Source organism: Urtica dioica, chromosome 11 (genome assembly GCF_054948205.1).
Source record: "Urtica dioica subsp. dioica isolate 48M chromosome 11, U.dioica_male_clone48M_v1_H2, whole genome shotgun sequence".
NCBI classification, from domain to species: Eukaryota; Viridiplantae; Streptophyta; class Magnoliopsida; order Rosales; family Urticaceae; genus Urtica; species Urtica dioica.
This window is the reverse complement of record NC_142766.1, coordinates 17,383,363-17,399,186: the sequence shown is the minus strand read 5'-3', so window position 1 is coordinate 17,399,186 and position 15,824 is coordinate 17,383,363. Positions and strand designations below refer to the sequence as shown.

General features: G+C 35.9%; 3 protein-coding genes and 1 non-coding gene across 7 annotated transcripts; 1 reads left to right on the top strand and 3 right to left on the bottom strand.

Annotated features, from left to right (window-relative positions):
• Window positions 1-54: 54 nt before the first annotated feature.
• LOC149381832 (UDP-Glycosyltransferase superfamily protein) lies at window positions 55-3,679 on the bottom strand. The gene is made up of 3 exons (XM_089630669.1): window positions 3,100-3,679; window positions 1,705-1,990; window positions 55-1,041 (listed from the first exon to the last, which is right to left on the bottom strand). Exons 1-3 carry the CDS (start codon window positions 3,574-3,576, stop codon window positions 62-64), a joined length of 1,743 nt encoding a protein of 580 aa, XP_089486795.1. The 5' UTR covers window positions 3,577-3,679; the 3' UTR covers window positions 55-61.
• Window positions 3,680-3,769: 90 nt separating this feature from the next.
• Window positions 3,770-3,841, bottom strand: TRNAD-GUC (transfer RNA aspartic acid (anticodon GUC)). Its single transcript has one exon. It is a non-coding gene; the product is annotated as a tRNA-Asp (tRNA).
• A 589-nt stretch (window positions 3,842-4,430) lies between these two features.
• Window positions 4,431-5,762, bottom strand: LOC149381830 (universal stress protein PHOS34-like). 3 transcript variants are annotated; one of them, XM_089600905.1, is made up of 5 exons: window positions 5,547-5,762; window positions 5,286-5,460; window positions 5,090-5,199; window positions 4,817-4,935; window positions 4,431-4,568 (listed from the first exon to the last, which is right to left on the bottom strand). In XM_089600905.1, the coding sequence occupies exons 2-5, from the start codon at window positions 5,458-5,460 to the stop codon at window positions 4,478-4,480; spliced, it is 495 nt and encodes a 164-aa protein (XP_089457031.1). In that variant the 5' UTR covers window positions 5,547-5,762; the 3' UTR covers window positions 4,431-4,477. The 3 variants fall into 3 exon arrangements, with proteins under 3 accessions (XP_089457031.1, XP_089457033.1, XP_089457032.1); XM_089600907.1 differs by having other exon boundaries at window positions 5,674-5,721; XM_089600906.1 differs by lacking the exon at window positions 5,547-5,762 and having other exon boundaries at window positions 5,286-5,476.
• A 7,058-nt stretch (window positions 5,763-12,820) lies between these two features.
• Window positions 12,821-15,228, top strand: LOC149381829 (G patch domain protein). Of its 2 annotated transcripts, none has more exons than XM_089601135.1 (5): window positions 12,821-13,209; window positions 13,304-13,636; window positions 13,722-13,956; window positions 14,809-14,922; window positions 15,026-15,228. In XM_089601135.1, the coding sequence occupies exons 1-5, from the start codon at window positions 13,000-13,002 to the stop codon at window positions 15,130-15,132; spliced, it is 999 nt and encodes a 332-aa protein (XP_089457261.1). In that variant the 5' UTR covers window positions 12,821-12,999; the 3' UTR covers window positions 15,133-15,228. The 2 variants fall into 2 exon arrangements, with proteins under 2 accessions (XP_089457261.1, XP_089457262.1); XM_089601136.1 differs by having other exon boundaries at window positions 12,825-13,209; window positions 13,734-13,956.
• Window positions 15,229-15,824: the final 596 nt, after the last annotated feature.

Below are 15,824 nucleotides of genomic sequence, written 5' to 3'. Positions count from 1 at the left end.
TGAGAAACACTAAACTCACTAACAAAATCTGAGTATACAAAGTGACGAGTATGTACATATTTCACGGTGATGGAGCTCGGTAGCGACAGTGATCGTTGGAGCCCTCGGAAATGCAGAGGAAGAGCCTCTCGTAGGCCGCGGCCATCTTGGTGGCGGTGAAGACGTTCAAGCCTCTCCGGCGAGCTTCCACGCCTTTCGCCTGCAAAGCCTCTCTCCCGTCGGCCAAGACCGCCGAGAGAGCCCTCTTGAGCGACTCGACGGTCGGCGAGAACGTGTATCCGGACTCGCCGGAGATCACCGACCCAGTCACGCTCGCGACTCTCGTAGACATCACCGGCTTCCCACACAGGACGGCCTCGAGCAGCGTGTGGTCGAGCCCCTGGGCCCGCAGGGTCGGGTTCACGAACACGTCGACGGCGTTGTAGAATCGCGCCAGCTCAGCCTGCTCCAGCGGGCCCAGGACGAGCAGGTTCGGCCCGAGCCCTCTGTACCTGCTCGCCCACGGTCCGTCTCCGGCGACCAAGACGAGAGCTCCTCGCCGGAAAGCCTCGTTCTCGGCGAGAAGCTCTCTCAACGCTTCGAACATTAACGGGTGTCCCTTGTCTTTCACCAATCTCCCCGCCATTCCCAGGATCAGCGTCTTCGAATCCGAGACTCGGAACTTGGCCCTGAAGTCTCGCGCTCCGGCGGGGTCGGGTCGGAAGACGTCCTCGTCGACGCCGTTGAGGATGACGTGGACTCTGTCCTCGGGAATCATGTAGATCCGACGGAGGACGTCGCCGGCGTGGTCGCTGGTGGCCACATGGTGAGCGTAGTCGCGGAAGAACTTGACCTCCTCGACGACCTTGGAGATCCGGCCGGCGAGGGCCGCGGAGGATCGGGGCTCCTCCTCGGGGCGGCGGAGAAGCTCCTGGATGATGTCGGAGTGGATGGTCTCGTAGGCGATGCCGTGCCACGAGACCGCCAGCTTCGCCACGTGGCGCGACCGCGTGTGGAGTAGCCCTACGCTCTCGCTGTGGACCACGTCGAACGGCCTCGCCGCTAAAAGTTGGGGAAAACGGTTAACCAGCTAAACCTCTGACCATTTTAAACGATTATCGGTTAATGATTAGGTGTTCAAAACCGTTAAAAAGAGATTTAACAGCTCAACTGTAGGACTAGACCACTTGACATGTTTAACATTGTTATTTAGCCAACGTTTTAAGTATTTATCAAATATAATTATTAAATTTCACATAGGCAAAGTTAATTCCCGTTAATGAATCTGATGTGACAAAGTAGATACTTATTATTTTGGATGTTTGTATATCACTAATTTTTTATTAATGACTATTTTACAAAATTAACAGAGTATTTATCAAAATTTAAGTTCGTACGTTAACTAATTAGCCGTTAGTTTCAATATATATTTTTTGGTCATTGATGTCAAAATATAAACAAAAAATTGGCTACGTAAGCCACTTACACTATATGAATTGTAAATTAGTCAACCTTTGGTAAATATTTTGTAAATAGTCAACTTGCATACGTGGCAACCTATTAACTACCTTTTTTATATGTTTGGCTAGATTAAACAAGTCTTTTACTAATCTTAATAAGTTAATTTGGCTATTTACAAGAAATTAACGAAAAGTGGGTTATATTTCAATTCACTATAACCGTGTAGCTATATAACTTAATAACCCAAATATAAACGAAACTCACCTTTACTCGTGGTGGAGGACGAGTTCTCGGCCACGAACTGGCGCCACACGGACGCCTGGTCGAGGTACCCTCCCGGGGACGGCTTCGAGAGGTGGAAGAAGAGGTTGTCTCCGGCAGGGAGAGACTCAGAGCCATTACTGGTGGTGAAGACGTGGAGCTCGTGGCCGCGGGCGGCGAGTCTGGTGTGGAGAGTCAGAGCGTGGCGTTCGAGCCCGCCGGCTCGGGACTTGTCCGGCCACCTTTTCACGAAAAGGGCGATCTTCAGGCGCTTCGGCGGCGGGCCCGGCTGGAACGAGAGGTGGTTCCAGGCGGAGTGGAAGGTCAGGAGGTTTATCGGCTGCTCGGATCCGGTTTTCGGGTGGATGGAAAAGGCCGGTCCGGAGGCGTGGCACCAGTAGAGGAACAGCGCCAACGACAGCGACGATAGGAAGAAGATCACGCAGCAGAGGCGCCGGAAGCTCGAGATTGTTGCCTGGTCTTTCGCCATGGAAAAACTGCGAGTAAATTTGCCAACTCTTATTAATGGAATGGCTGTTTGGCTAGCCTTGACATGGAATGGTGTTGACTTTTTGAAACTCATGTTGCCCTGATCTCAAGAAACCTGCACATGGGTCTCCGAAACAATTCTTAATTTGAGCAAAACCAGCACAAACATTTATGTGCTTACGCTCTTCCCTCAATATTATATTAACTAACACCACATTCTAAGGCGTTTTCCACACACAGCCAAGAAGCAAAACTGACAAAAAAAAAAAGTCAAAAAAAAAAAATCCTAATGCACAATTCGTTCTCAAAAGCACCATACATTACATTAATGCTCTCTCCACTACACCACCAAGCACTAAAAACATAAAATAATATAAAATAAAAATATTCAACTCCTAAGTACCACCAAGCAATTGGAATTATATTTTTTCCTTAAAGTAATGGACCCCCAGATTTCAAAATATAAACTAGGGATTGATTTGCGAAAAAAATTTCAGAAAAATTAATTTATAAATTTTTAAGATAAAAAAAATCCAACAGAAAGTACAAATATAACTCCTCGCTGAGCCTATACTGAGTTCGTGTCTGGATGTGACATGATATTAAACCGAACTGAAAAACCCACGACATGCGAGACGAAACGACACGCCATATTTACAAGAAAGGACGAAGCCACGGCAAGCTCAAGCTCCCTCTAAAAAAAAAAAAAATCTTTACTTTTTTTTTTCTTTCTATTTTTCATAAATTCTTACATTTTTTAACTTTAAAAATTTATAAACTAGTTCCCCTGAACTTATTTTTTGCATATTAGCCCCCTAATCTAAATTCCTGTCATTGTTTACAAGGCTAGCGAGTGAAGGCGTGAAGACCGAGAGCGAGGTAGAGAAGGAGGCCGAGAGGGACGAGGACGAGGAGCGGAGCCAGGGCGGCTCCGGCGTAGAATCCGCCGCCGCAGGCGACGGTTCCGAGCTTGATGCGGACGAGGTCGGCGAGCGCGGCCGTCAAAAAGCCGCAGCCGGCGGCGGAGGCGAGGCCGGAGACGAGCGTGCCGAGGCGGAGCGCCGGGCGGCCGAGGCGGGGCCCGCTCCTGATGGCCTGCTTGAGCGCCGAGGCCACGAGGGTGGAGAAGAGGAAGGACGCGAAGGAGTACACGTGGCAGGACACCAGGCTTCGGGTGAGGGACACCACGGAGGAGCACGAGGGGTCGCCGGAGGAGAGGGTGGCGATGGGGAACCAGCTGAGGCCGAGAAACAGGGCGAGTGTGAACAGGCCGTTCACGTTCACCACGCTCTCCAGCGCCATTATTCGCACGCTCATCCCTGACGACCACGCGCTCTCTTCTTCCGACATGTCTGTCTTACTTTTGACTGTATCGTGGCGTGGCATGGCGTGTCTGCGTTGGCTTTTATCAATGCTGGTCGTGTAATTCTTGCGTGGCTTCTCCGGCTGATATATGTGGTTGATGATGAGTGTACGCACAAGTAAACTAAACTGCGTTTTTTTTTTTTTTTTTTTTTTTTTTTGTATTGGGAGGAAGAGTATTGCGTAAGGAATCGTAAAAGAGGGGATTGAAAAAAAACGCCGTTGCCGGGGATCGAACCCGGGTCACCCGCGTGACAGGCGGGAATACTTACCACTATACTACAACGACTCTTGTTTCTTTGTGAGTAATTAAGCCTTAATTCTATCATTATATCTTTCTATTTAGCGTCGGTGTAAATTTGTAATTAACACAGTAAATTTGTAATTTTGGTTTTCCACATTTTTTTTCGCAGTCAAATGACAAATTTTCTCTCTTTTTATGTTCTTGTAAGATTAAGATATAGTGATGCAAAACACACCATGTTTCTATTTAGCGTTGGTGTAATTTTGGTGTAATTACACATCAGTATATGGGACAACTTGCAACGACTGTTGATGATTACAAGCAACTAATTTTTGGATTTTTATCAGAATTCGATTTTTGAAAAGAACATCGCCAGTGATGAGTGATCTTATATAAGCGAGTTGACTACCGGGACGACTTGCAAAGCAATTTATATTGTCTACGAAACGTTTGCATAAAAATCAATGAGACTTTTCTTGTCTCCAAATTTATGTGTTCAATATTGCATTACATTCAATGATAAGCAGGATTTGCCACTCGCTCAGAGTGACCATATACATGATAATTTAAAACACGAACAAAATTCTTGATACTGAAAAAGAGCCACAAATTGAAAGATGATCATCGATCAGAACTTAGAAAGAAGGAAAAAAAAACCCAGACCATGTTTGTTTTGAAAGATTAAAACCCATGGGTAGTTGGATCCTTGACAATGGTGACAGGGCAATTTGCGTTCTCAACAACATGGTTGCTCACGCTTCCCAGAAGAAGCCTACATTCAACCACATCACCAAATCCACAATCAGTTTTCGCCGTTGACTCATCAACTTCTCAGTATTTCAGTTCACACTACTCCTTTTAGAAATATTGTCATACTTAAAAATCATTAAATCTAGACTGAGAAAAAAAAAACCACGAAAATATTGGATCTAACTGAATTGAATGGCATGATTTACTGTTACAATATTCATTTAAGTAAGTTACGGAGATTTAAAATAAATAAAAAAAATTAAAAATTACCTTTGAATGGTACCAAGTCCTCTGCTGCCCATGACCAAACAATCAAGATTGAAGTCATCAACTGCAACACAAAGCTTCTCTCTTGCATCTCCCCAGTATACTTTTGCCACCACTTTCACCTTTTTTATTTATTTATTATCATTATTATTCAGAACTCCAATTAACATTCATTGATTGACTTTTCACTCAAACAAAATTCATAAACTTAAAAATATATATATATATATATATATATATATATATATATATATATATATATATATATAAACATACGTGTTTCTCCCTAAATGCACAGTTCAACAAGTCCATAGCCTCGGGATCAAGCTCAACCCCGTATTTGTGCCTCACACCTTCTTCGCGTAACTCGGCCAATGGAATCAAAGCTTTTATTCACACCAAAAGAAAGAAGAAGAAAAAATTAAAAAATTTACAATTTGAAGAATACGGTATAAGGGAAAGCTAGACGTACGTGAACCGGTGGTAGACCAAAGAAGATCTCGGCTCTCTTTTTCTTGAGATTGCTTGACGTGGAAGACATAGAGTGTGTCATCTTTGTCCAGAAGATTATCAACCGTCCATTTTAGAGCTAATTTGCTTCCCTTTGACAAGTCCAACGCCACTCCGATGTTCCTATCTTTGGCCATCTTGCAAATAAGAAAATATTTATGAACCTTTATTATTCACAGATGCATGCGTAACAAATATATACATAAAATTAGGAACTACATACTCGAGAAAAAGGGAGTCAAAATAACAGCTAAAGATCCGAATATGGTGCAAGTCTTCTAATAAATTATTGCATCTCCTTTAAGCAATTCGAAAGACTCAAATTCTTAAGAACAAGCACATTTCAGTACCACTAATTTGGTTTTTAGATGGCCAATTAGCACTTAACGTTGAAGTTCAGGTGATCACCACAGCTAAGAGTCAATGCCTGTAACACTAAGTTTCTAATTTTTTTTGTCTTTATTATTGGTAGCAGATAGGAATAGGAATATGTTATACAAGTTGCATATTGCTAATAATGATAATATATTTGAGATCGTTGGTACTAGATCAATAGTTCAATACTTATCTATCTAGTCATAGAGATGAATATACCGTCACAAGAAATATTAAAAAAGAGATATTTGCATCTTCTTTTAAGGTGCGTTTGGTACAAAGTAATGTTTTACCTATTTTTATAGGATCCGAAGGAACCGCTATAATGACCACGAGTGGGAATCTCGTGTTTTTTCAATAGATATTTTAGGCTGGATCTTTCTTTTGCGTCTTTTTTCTAAGCAAGCCCGACTTTACATTTTTTTGTGTTAATCACGTCCTTGAAATCCTATGATGTATTTGATGTGCATTAATATTGAAAAGATTCTCGATAATAAGATTACCAAATTGTGTATTCATAATACCAGCACAAAGGTGACTTTCACATCACCACTTCATAGTAATTCTTATTTAAAAAAAATAAATAAATAAATAAAAAAAAGTGATTATTTTGGTTTTCCACAGTTTTTTTTCGCAGTCAAATGACAAATTTCTCTCTTTTAATTTATGCTCTTGTAAGATTAAGATATAGTGATGTAAAATACAAATAATTTTTTTTTTTGTCTGGCTCATTACTTCGTTGCTTTATTTTCTCCTTTTTTTTTAAGCACTAAAATTTTTAAAGTCAATAGTATATAAACTATATTACAGTTTTGATTTCATTGAGAAAAATAAATTTGTATACCCACTATATTCAAGCATATAATTTTATTTATGATACATTTGTCTATTACTTTTGTTATTAGTGAAAATGTCGATTACTTTTGTCAGTGAATATTAATTTTGTAGACCTAAAAAGTAACATGATATAAAGATTGGTATGGAATTGAATTTTTGTCATATTTTTGAACAAAAATACCCCTCCAAACAATTTTTCAAAACATAAAATAAAATTTATCACTTATCGATGTCTCTAACTCTCTCGGTTCTCACTCTTTCGATGACCTCCGATAATCTCCGATGATTTTTTATGATCTCTGAAGATCTTTGACGAACACGCGCAAAATTAATATTTAAAAAAAAAATTGAATTTCATCGCAAACTATTGCAAATAAATTGGAATTAAGGGAAACAACTACTTCTTTGGGCATCAACAACTACAAAAGGAGTTGATGTTCCCATTTATTTTGAAAAAATAGTAAACCAACGCGGACAACGACTATAAACGGAGTTGATATGTTCCCATTAACTTTGAAAAAAATCGTAAACCGTCGCAGGCAACAATGACTACAAAAAGAGTTGATGTTCCCAATAATTTTTAAAAAAATCGAAAATTGTCGAAAATAATCATAAACTTTCGCAAATAATCGTAAAACATAAAAAAATAATCACAAATAGTTGCAAAGAAATTGAAATTAAAGGCAACAAAGACTCCTTTAGGCAACAACGACCAAAAAAGTATTCGATGTTCCCTTTATTTCCAATTCGATTATTTGGATAAAATTTAATATATGAGATGATTTGCGATGAAATATAATATCTTCTTCAATGCTAGAGTTAAAATTGAAAAATGATTTTTAAAAATTAATTTTGCGCATATGTTCGTTGAAGATTATCAAAAATCAGCGGAAGTTGTCGAAAGAGTGAGAACCGAGAGAGTTAGAGAGGTAAAGAAGTGATGATAATTTTTTTAGAAAATTGCTTGGAGTCCAAAAAATGATAAAACTCAAGTTTCATATATGATGCGCATATCAAGTCCAATCTTATTATTTTGCTACTTCTTAGGTCTACAAAATAAAATTTCTCATTTTCTATAATTTGTATGAATTGTTTAGTACAGGATATTCATGTCTCATGTCAAATTTACACGGCTAAAAGAACAATATAAATGAAATAAATCCGTGCAAAAAAAAATTATAAATTATAGTTATAATTGTCATTTATTCTTATTAAAGATTACATTGGCTAATCAAGTACAATAACTTAGCATTCTTGAGAATCTACTAGAGTATTAGATTTTACAATCAAACACTGCAATAAATATTATATTCCCGGGAAAGTGATTATTTTAAGAGAAATTTCATTTTTTAGACTTAAAAACTTGCAAAATCTCTTTGATGTATGTTCAAAATATCTCAAATAGGACTTTTGGATAATTTTTTGCCAAAAAATAACTCTCTACACAATTTTCCCACTTCTTTATCTCTCTAAATTACACATCTGAAGATCTCCAATGATTTTCAATGATTTTCGACTATCACATTTAAAAAAAATCAATTTTTTTTTTCATTCTTGACTATTTTAATGAAGAAAATGATAAATTTCATCGCAAATAATCGCTATCCATCGCAAACGCAAAAAAATTGGAAAAGGGCAACAACGACTCTTATATAAAACTAAAAAGATCAACAACGATTGTTTTTATAGTCGTTGTTGCTCTTTTTAGTTTTTTGCGATATTTAGCGATAGTTAGCGATGCTTAGCGATGTTTTACTTTATGATGGATAGATGATTTGCGATGGTTGGCAATGAAATTTATCATTTTCATTAATGATATAGTTAAAAAAAAAATTGATCTTCTTAAATGCGTTTTGCGCGTATTCATTGGAAGTCATCGGAGATCGTCGAAAATATCGAAAATCATCAGAGATCTTCAAAAGTGTTGAAATAGAGAGTTGGAGAGATAGAAATGTTTTTTTTTTTTTTGGTTGAGAAAATTGTGATGAAGAGTGTTTTTTGTCCGAAAAAAAAGCCAAAAGTCCAATTTGAGATATTTTGAACATAAGAGATTCATCTAAAATATTTTGCTAGTTTGTAAGTCTAGAAAATGAAATTTCTCTTACTTTATTGACATTCCTCGACATGTGATTACATCACAGTACCTCGAGCCAAACACATCCATAAGCTACATATTAAGCTGTCGTTACTGGAGAGACTTCTTGGAAGATATGGAGGAGAGTAATATGGGCGGGTAAACCTCTCGATATGAGCGATATAAAAAGTTACTATAAATATATATAAACATCATTACTATAATTAAGCGTGAATATTATTGTTGCACAGGATGGGTTAATAGAAAAAATAATTGAGAAATATACAACTGAAGGTTATAGGTCGTAAGAAGCCTATTGGATTTTTTCCACGAATCGTTACCGGAATTGTTTGAGAGAATATGTGCTACGATTTTGGTCAATTAACTCCTAATCTAATTCAAATTTGGACTCGTGGAAAATAGATTCTAAAGAATTTTCAAGACCTAAAGCTATATAAGGCCACAATAGTTCCGGATCTCTTATTTATTTACTGATTATAAATTATAGTTATGGATGTCTCTCTAGCTCCCCTACTAATTTTTTTTCACTTTTATATATCCTTATTTCTTTTTACTTCTTTTTTCAAAATACATAATTTTTAATTCTTGCTTTAGGCCACGGTAGTTCATTTTTTCATTTTGTTGTATGAAGTAGCTTGTAACTTTGTGGAGGTGACTTAGGGATCATTGGAGTGTTGGTTAATGTTTTGCATAAACAGTAACCATTTGTGGTTTGAAATGCATTTTTTCTTTTTCTAGTCAAGTTAAATGACTGGAATAATCAAGCAACCATTTATTCTAATAATCACTACATTTTTGCTACTGATATTAAAAAATGGACGAACTAGTCATTTCAAACTAACCAACTTGTAAAAATAGCAAAGGTTTATAGATTACAATAAACTAGCCCCCAAATAAGTGATTTTACCAAAGTACTCTCTCTTAGTTTCACAATCTATCAGTTACGTGAATCCAACCTAATGCTCATACCGTTGCCTCTAAACCCCTGCCAGTTTTCACTTTCGGGTCTCGTTAGAAACACTAATTCATCTTTTAAATGTCAATTTCTTAATGGAACCGGTCCATGGCTGAAGTGTTGGTTGGTGAAGTGGATATTTGAGGGTTCACATGACATCGGATTCGAAAGAAACCCAGTGTCCGTTGAGTTAATGGTTGGTGAAAAGCCGATATTTGGGTACGATTTCTTCTCCTGAATACATCGGTGAACATATCTAAGCGCCTCAAGTAGGTCTTTGAGAATTGCAAGGGAAGGTTGTTTGCGTTGCACCATATCATGTTGAGTGTTTATATGAATATGAACAAACTGAAATTGCTTGGCTTGATATTGGGATTTGACATCAAAAAATTTGTTATTGTAGCTGTCTGGCGGTTGTGAGTTTGAGTTCCATCATCAAAATAGTATGACACTTTTCGACATGGTATTAGAGATGGAGGTAATTTAGAAATTACGTAAATAGATGAAGAGAACTATAGATTTTTTGTATAGATTATGAGAAACTTTGTGTGGAAAACTTGATTGGAATAATTTAGTATTTATATATATATATATAGGAATTATTTTTATATGCATTATATCTTTTTTTACCACCAAGCAACAGTAATAAAAAAAATTCAATTTTAATTATTTTAATCGGTTAATTTGAGTTTATTTAGGATGTTAAATTTTAGCTGAGTATTTGATTAAAATTAGCTGGTTACGTTAAAAAAATAAGGTACCATCTTTATCATACAGTTATTTGTTTTCCAAGAGTTGACAATTCAGAAGATTTTACTAGACAATAGTTGTTGCTACATGGAGTTCAAGGAAGTTTTGAATTAGGAAGTACAAAATATGACTATAATAGTTGTTATTAGTTAGCGGCTAAAAAACGACAGAAAATGAAAAGAAATAGCAAATGATTTGTTTTCTACTTTAGTGTATATATTCTGTGTTTTTCTTTATATAGAATTTTCCTTTAATTAGCTACTATTGAAATAAAACATATATGTCTGTATATATATAAGATTAGTAATAGGTAAACCTGACATTGAGAAGGAAATATAAATTTCATTTCTAATAGTGTGTATTCCATTGTTTAACGGACGTGGTATTTTCGTTAGACAATTTTTTGTCTTTCATTGTTTAACGGAAGTAGAATTTTCGTTAGACTTAATGGAAGTTAGCATTTTCATGAATTTCTATTAAGTAATGTAAAAAAATTAAAAAAATCAAATTTAAATGATATATGAAAAAGACTCAAATGTTAAAATTTTAAAAGAAAGTACTAATATGTAAAATGAATTGCAACTTTATTAATAACTTACAAAAAAAGGTAAAAAATGACAACAAGATTATGAGTAAAACATTACAATAAGACTACACTTCATTAATAGTCATGTTTTGAAAGTTTATATCAAAATTATCAAATATTTTTTTAGATAATAACTATATACCAATTTGTAGACAATTTTATAGAGATATATTTGTAGAGAATATTGTAGAGTAATGTTATAGAATTGAAATGTGAGTTGTGAGATGAGTTGTGAAAAATGAATTAAAATGAGGTCTATTTATAGGAAATGTGTGGAAACGAGCTGAAAGTGTAAATAAAAGAATTATCAGCCAACGTCCATAATTTTGTAACGGCCTAATGGAATTAAATGCCATCCCACTACCCACTTTCCGTCACTGCCACTCCCGTAGGTGTGTCGGAAACTTTTTTGTCATTTTTGTGGCAAACAAAAATCTTTCCTTCTGTGAGGCAACTCATACCCTTCGAAAGCTCTTTCTTCTGGCTGGTTCTGTGCCGAATGCCAGCATGAGTAATAGGTATTATTTGACAAGAGAAACATACTAAATAGTTGATAGTTAAAATAAATAAATAAATTAGTAATTAGAAAAAGAAAATAGCAATGTTTATAAGTATGATTTTTTTAAAAAAAATATTAGGTATTTTTGCCGCTATTAATTCTAAATAGAAACATGCATTTTTGTGTATATTTATAAGATGAGTGATTGGAATTATTTGACAACAGAAACATAATTTGTTCTTAATTATCATAAGCGTACGTGTCATCAATCTACCATTCATTAATTTTATAAAGATCAATAAGCTGTAGCTTATTGACTAATTAGTAATTATACCGAAATAATACCAAACTCAATACCTTTCAAAAAAAAAAAAATACCAAACTCAATAGAACAATCAAAACAGAAGGACCACTCTCAAAGTTCAGGCTTTGCCTCGGCTACTTTGCAATTTTTATTGCCTATTACGCTTTGTGTGGTCATGAAAAAGCTAAATACGAATATGGGAAATAACGGTCACTCAAACCCATCCAAAATAATACTAAAATTTTCTTTAAAAAAAATTAATACTAAAAGAGACAGAATGCTAGATAGTCAACAATAACGCATCTATTAATTAGTAAAGCTAATAAGTACTAGAATTGCACGTCTAAATATGTTATTAATGAGCTACACCGTAGACAAGCTGACATTTAAACAAAATTAAAATGCAAAAGCCCAAAAGAACGGAAGTTTTTAATTTAATTTAATTTTAACAATTTGATTTTATGTTTTGTTTGCAAATGAGAATGACGGCATAATCGTAATCCCGGTGTCATTGGGTGGCCTAATAGCGTGTTTGGTACTATTTGATTGGTTGGCCTAATTCTATATTTGGTTCTCGAATATTTCCCTCTTTTCCTCAACAAATTTTGAAGAATATAAATTATGCATATTTAATTATCAGCTAAATATTTTAGTTGACATCCTTCTGATTTTAAGTTTTAACCAAACAAAATACGGCGGTTTTTTTTCATTCAAATAATTAGAATAACTTAATCTCAATTGGTTATCAAATGTGTCAATTGGAAAGAAGTGCTGTCAATTTCTTAAACTCATTGTTTTATTGGTTATCAAATTAGATTATTTGTACCATTCAAATCAGATAGCGTACGCAAGAAAATATGGATCTATTTATTATAGTTAAAAATACTGGTTACTTTTGTCAAGCAAAGTAGCTTAACGCCAAGACACACCCGTATCTTTACTATCCAAGACAAATGTACGGTCCAACCACCATAGCCCAAACTTCTTAGTTCTTACCATAGTAAAAATAAAATATACAATAAAAAAAAAAAACTTGGTCACACAAACCATAATTAATTATTTTTAGTTTCAGAAACTTCTCACTTCCCTCAACGAACTGTTGTTTAAATCTCAACCAAATCCTCTCTTTTCTCTCTGCTATAAAAGCCTGGAGCTCTAAATTTTGTGTCTCAATTCCGTATTGATTCCAAACAATAAAATCCCACCTGACTTCTCTACTATCTTCGGTGGCAAAATAAAGCGTCCGAAATTAAGGCTTTTTTCGCGTAAAAAATCATGGCAGTTGAGCTACACCGAACCAGAGAGTTGTTTCCCAGCTCGTCTCTTCACGGATTTCAGCTCACCGAGAGCGAGAACGACGTCGTCTCTTTTGTTGGACTTGACATCTTCGAGGCTCTCGGTTCTGATCAGTCGGAGCAAGCTTCGTCGGAGACTGAGAGTAGCGATTGCATGGCTGATTCGACTCAGAACAAGATATCAAAGGAGGTAATTAAGCTCTGCATAACGATTTGTTCCTTTAATTTTTTTTTTTTCATGATTTGATAACTTACATCTAATTTTTTATATTTATTTATAAAAGTCGTGGGATTTTGGCGTTTGGCCTTGTACGTCGGGAATCTGGTCGCCGTTTGGGTCGAGCTACGGAAGCGCAGAGGAAGGGTCTTCACGAGAAGAAACGCCTCCAGCGACACCGGCGATCGAGAAACGACAAGTCGTTTGGGGCAATAACGGCTTGAAATTATACGACACGACTAACGCAATCACGGCAAGCATGGAAAAGTTGAACATCGCCAATAAGGCCGATGACAGAAGTAGTGTTGAATTACCAAAATACCCTCCTATTATTGGTGAAGCCCGTTTCCGCCAAAATCAAGCACCTACCTCTCTTGGCCACCAAAGAAGAGCCATCCAAGTTAGTAAAAACTGAAATAAGTAAATAAATAATCTTTGTTCATCACTTATAAGTCATAACTCCGTGCTATTGCTAATTTTCTTAGTTCCTTAAACAGAAACAAGAGAGAAGTGAAGAAAGCCATGTCGAATTGGGTGACAAGAAAGCAGAGAGAGCTCGGAAATGGGAAAACCATCCGAAGCAAAAGCAAACCGTGGCCGGGCCGGGAATGCGGGCCGTTTTCCTAGATGGGTCGGGCTCCAAAAATGGGCCTTCTAGTGGGACCGGAGTGTTCTTGCCCTGCGTAATTGGCGACACGTCACGCTCAAGAAAGAAAAAAGGTAGGGGCTCAAATTTTTGCGTATTAAGAATTAAATAAATAAATAAACCCACGGCATCAATTGTTCACGATTAATACGAGGATTACCGTCCGTCGTGATTACATTGATTGAAAAGCAACTGATTTTTCATCTTAACTTGGTCAATAATTTTTAGATTAGGAACAAGGTTGTCCAAATTTTAACAAATTTGATAGTTTTGACATTTCAAAAACTAATAGTTTTATCTAACTGATGGCATGCTAATAAAGTAATGAATCCCAATTTAAAGTGATGTTGTTTATGGTTCCCTTGTCATTAGATATGGTTGGTCCTGAAAGTAGAGTGTCACCTATTTATACCATATTTCATATTATTCTGTTTTGAGTAGTGGCTCCTCTTTATTTTAGTGATTGTTTGTGACCTTGTATCTAAATTGAGGTTTCCACGTTTGTACATAAAAAGATTCTTCTTTATTAGCATGATGTGAGTCACGACTCATGCCTAATGCCTATGATATCTCCTCAGTTTTTCAATGAAATAGTTGTGCCCAAAAGCTATATAATAAAAATTGATTTTAGGTACGTCTATAATATGCCTAATGGTCCACTACTTTCGAGTTTCTTCCTTTTGAAAATTGTTTCGTTAATAATATACCAACTTCTCTTTGCCTCAGAAACTCCCCAAATTATGCTCTTTTCATTAGTCAAATCAACAACCAAAACTAATTTTTAAAAAAACTGTGTCAACGTTCTAAATATTATTATATGATCAAGCAATCAAATGATTTAATTAATTTAATAGATACATCTGCACATCTTTGCAGTGGCGTAATTCCATGACTTTTTGATTAATTTAGTTTTGTTTTTGACTCAGGTTGTTCACCAGTTCTTATCCCAGCAAAGGTAATGCAAGCACTGAAAGATCACTTTGAGCGAATGGACAACTTGTCTCGACAAAACAATGGCGTCAATTTCCCAATACAACGTGGTACGTACGTGCGTATAATATACATATGCTGATGACATGCAAGTAGTTATTCTTTAATCATTTATTTGTTTAATTTTGTGTTTTTTTTTTTTTTCATCTTCAGATACTACTTGTAATAAAAACAACTCACAGAAGAAGAGGCAATCTCGACCCGCACAACCGGCTGTGAACCAAAACGACATCGGTTTACCTCAAGATTGGACCTACTGATAAAACGAATCCGTTGTTTTTATCAATTATATATGTGAATTATTAAGTCTTTATTTTTCATTTTAATTGTTTTCATGGGTTATTAAGAATGATATACGACGGCAACGTGTGACCGTACATGAGAAACAATATGGAATGGAACTTGTAAATCCCATACATATGGAATTCACGTAGATAGATATATCTTAGGTGTAAGAAACGATAAATGAGTACTAATAAGCTAGAAGACAAAGGGGAAAAATTGCACGTGTGTTAATCCTCTTTTCTTTTGCTTCTTTTTCTTTTTTTCTTTTTTTTTTTTTTTCTTTTTTTGTAATTTTTCTTTCTTGAAAAAGAAGGAAGGAATAATAAGTGAAAGAAGTTTAATATATCCAAACCTTATCTCTCATTGGCTATTTATTTGTTACTTGTAAGCATGTATATGTGGATAACCCGTTATGTAACTTTTTCTATATATATATTTTTTTTTGTCATTTTCCCCCAAGTTTTTTTCTTCAGTTTATGCGGGTTGGTTGCCGAAAGCTTATTAAGTTTAAACTTACGTGAACAAGAATCTTTAAGCTAATTTTTTTTTGTTATTACTTTAAAAACATTTTAAAATCCATAAGCTATTTATGTGGTCGTTGTAAGCTCTTTCTCAAAAGCTAAAGATCAAAGAATAATCATTGGATATGCCAAAACGACGAAGTAGT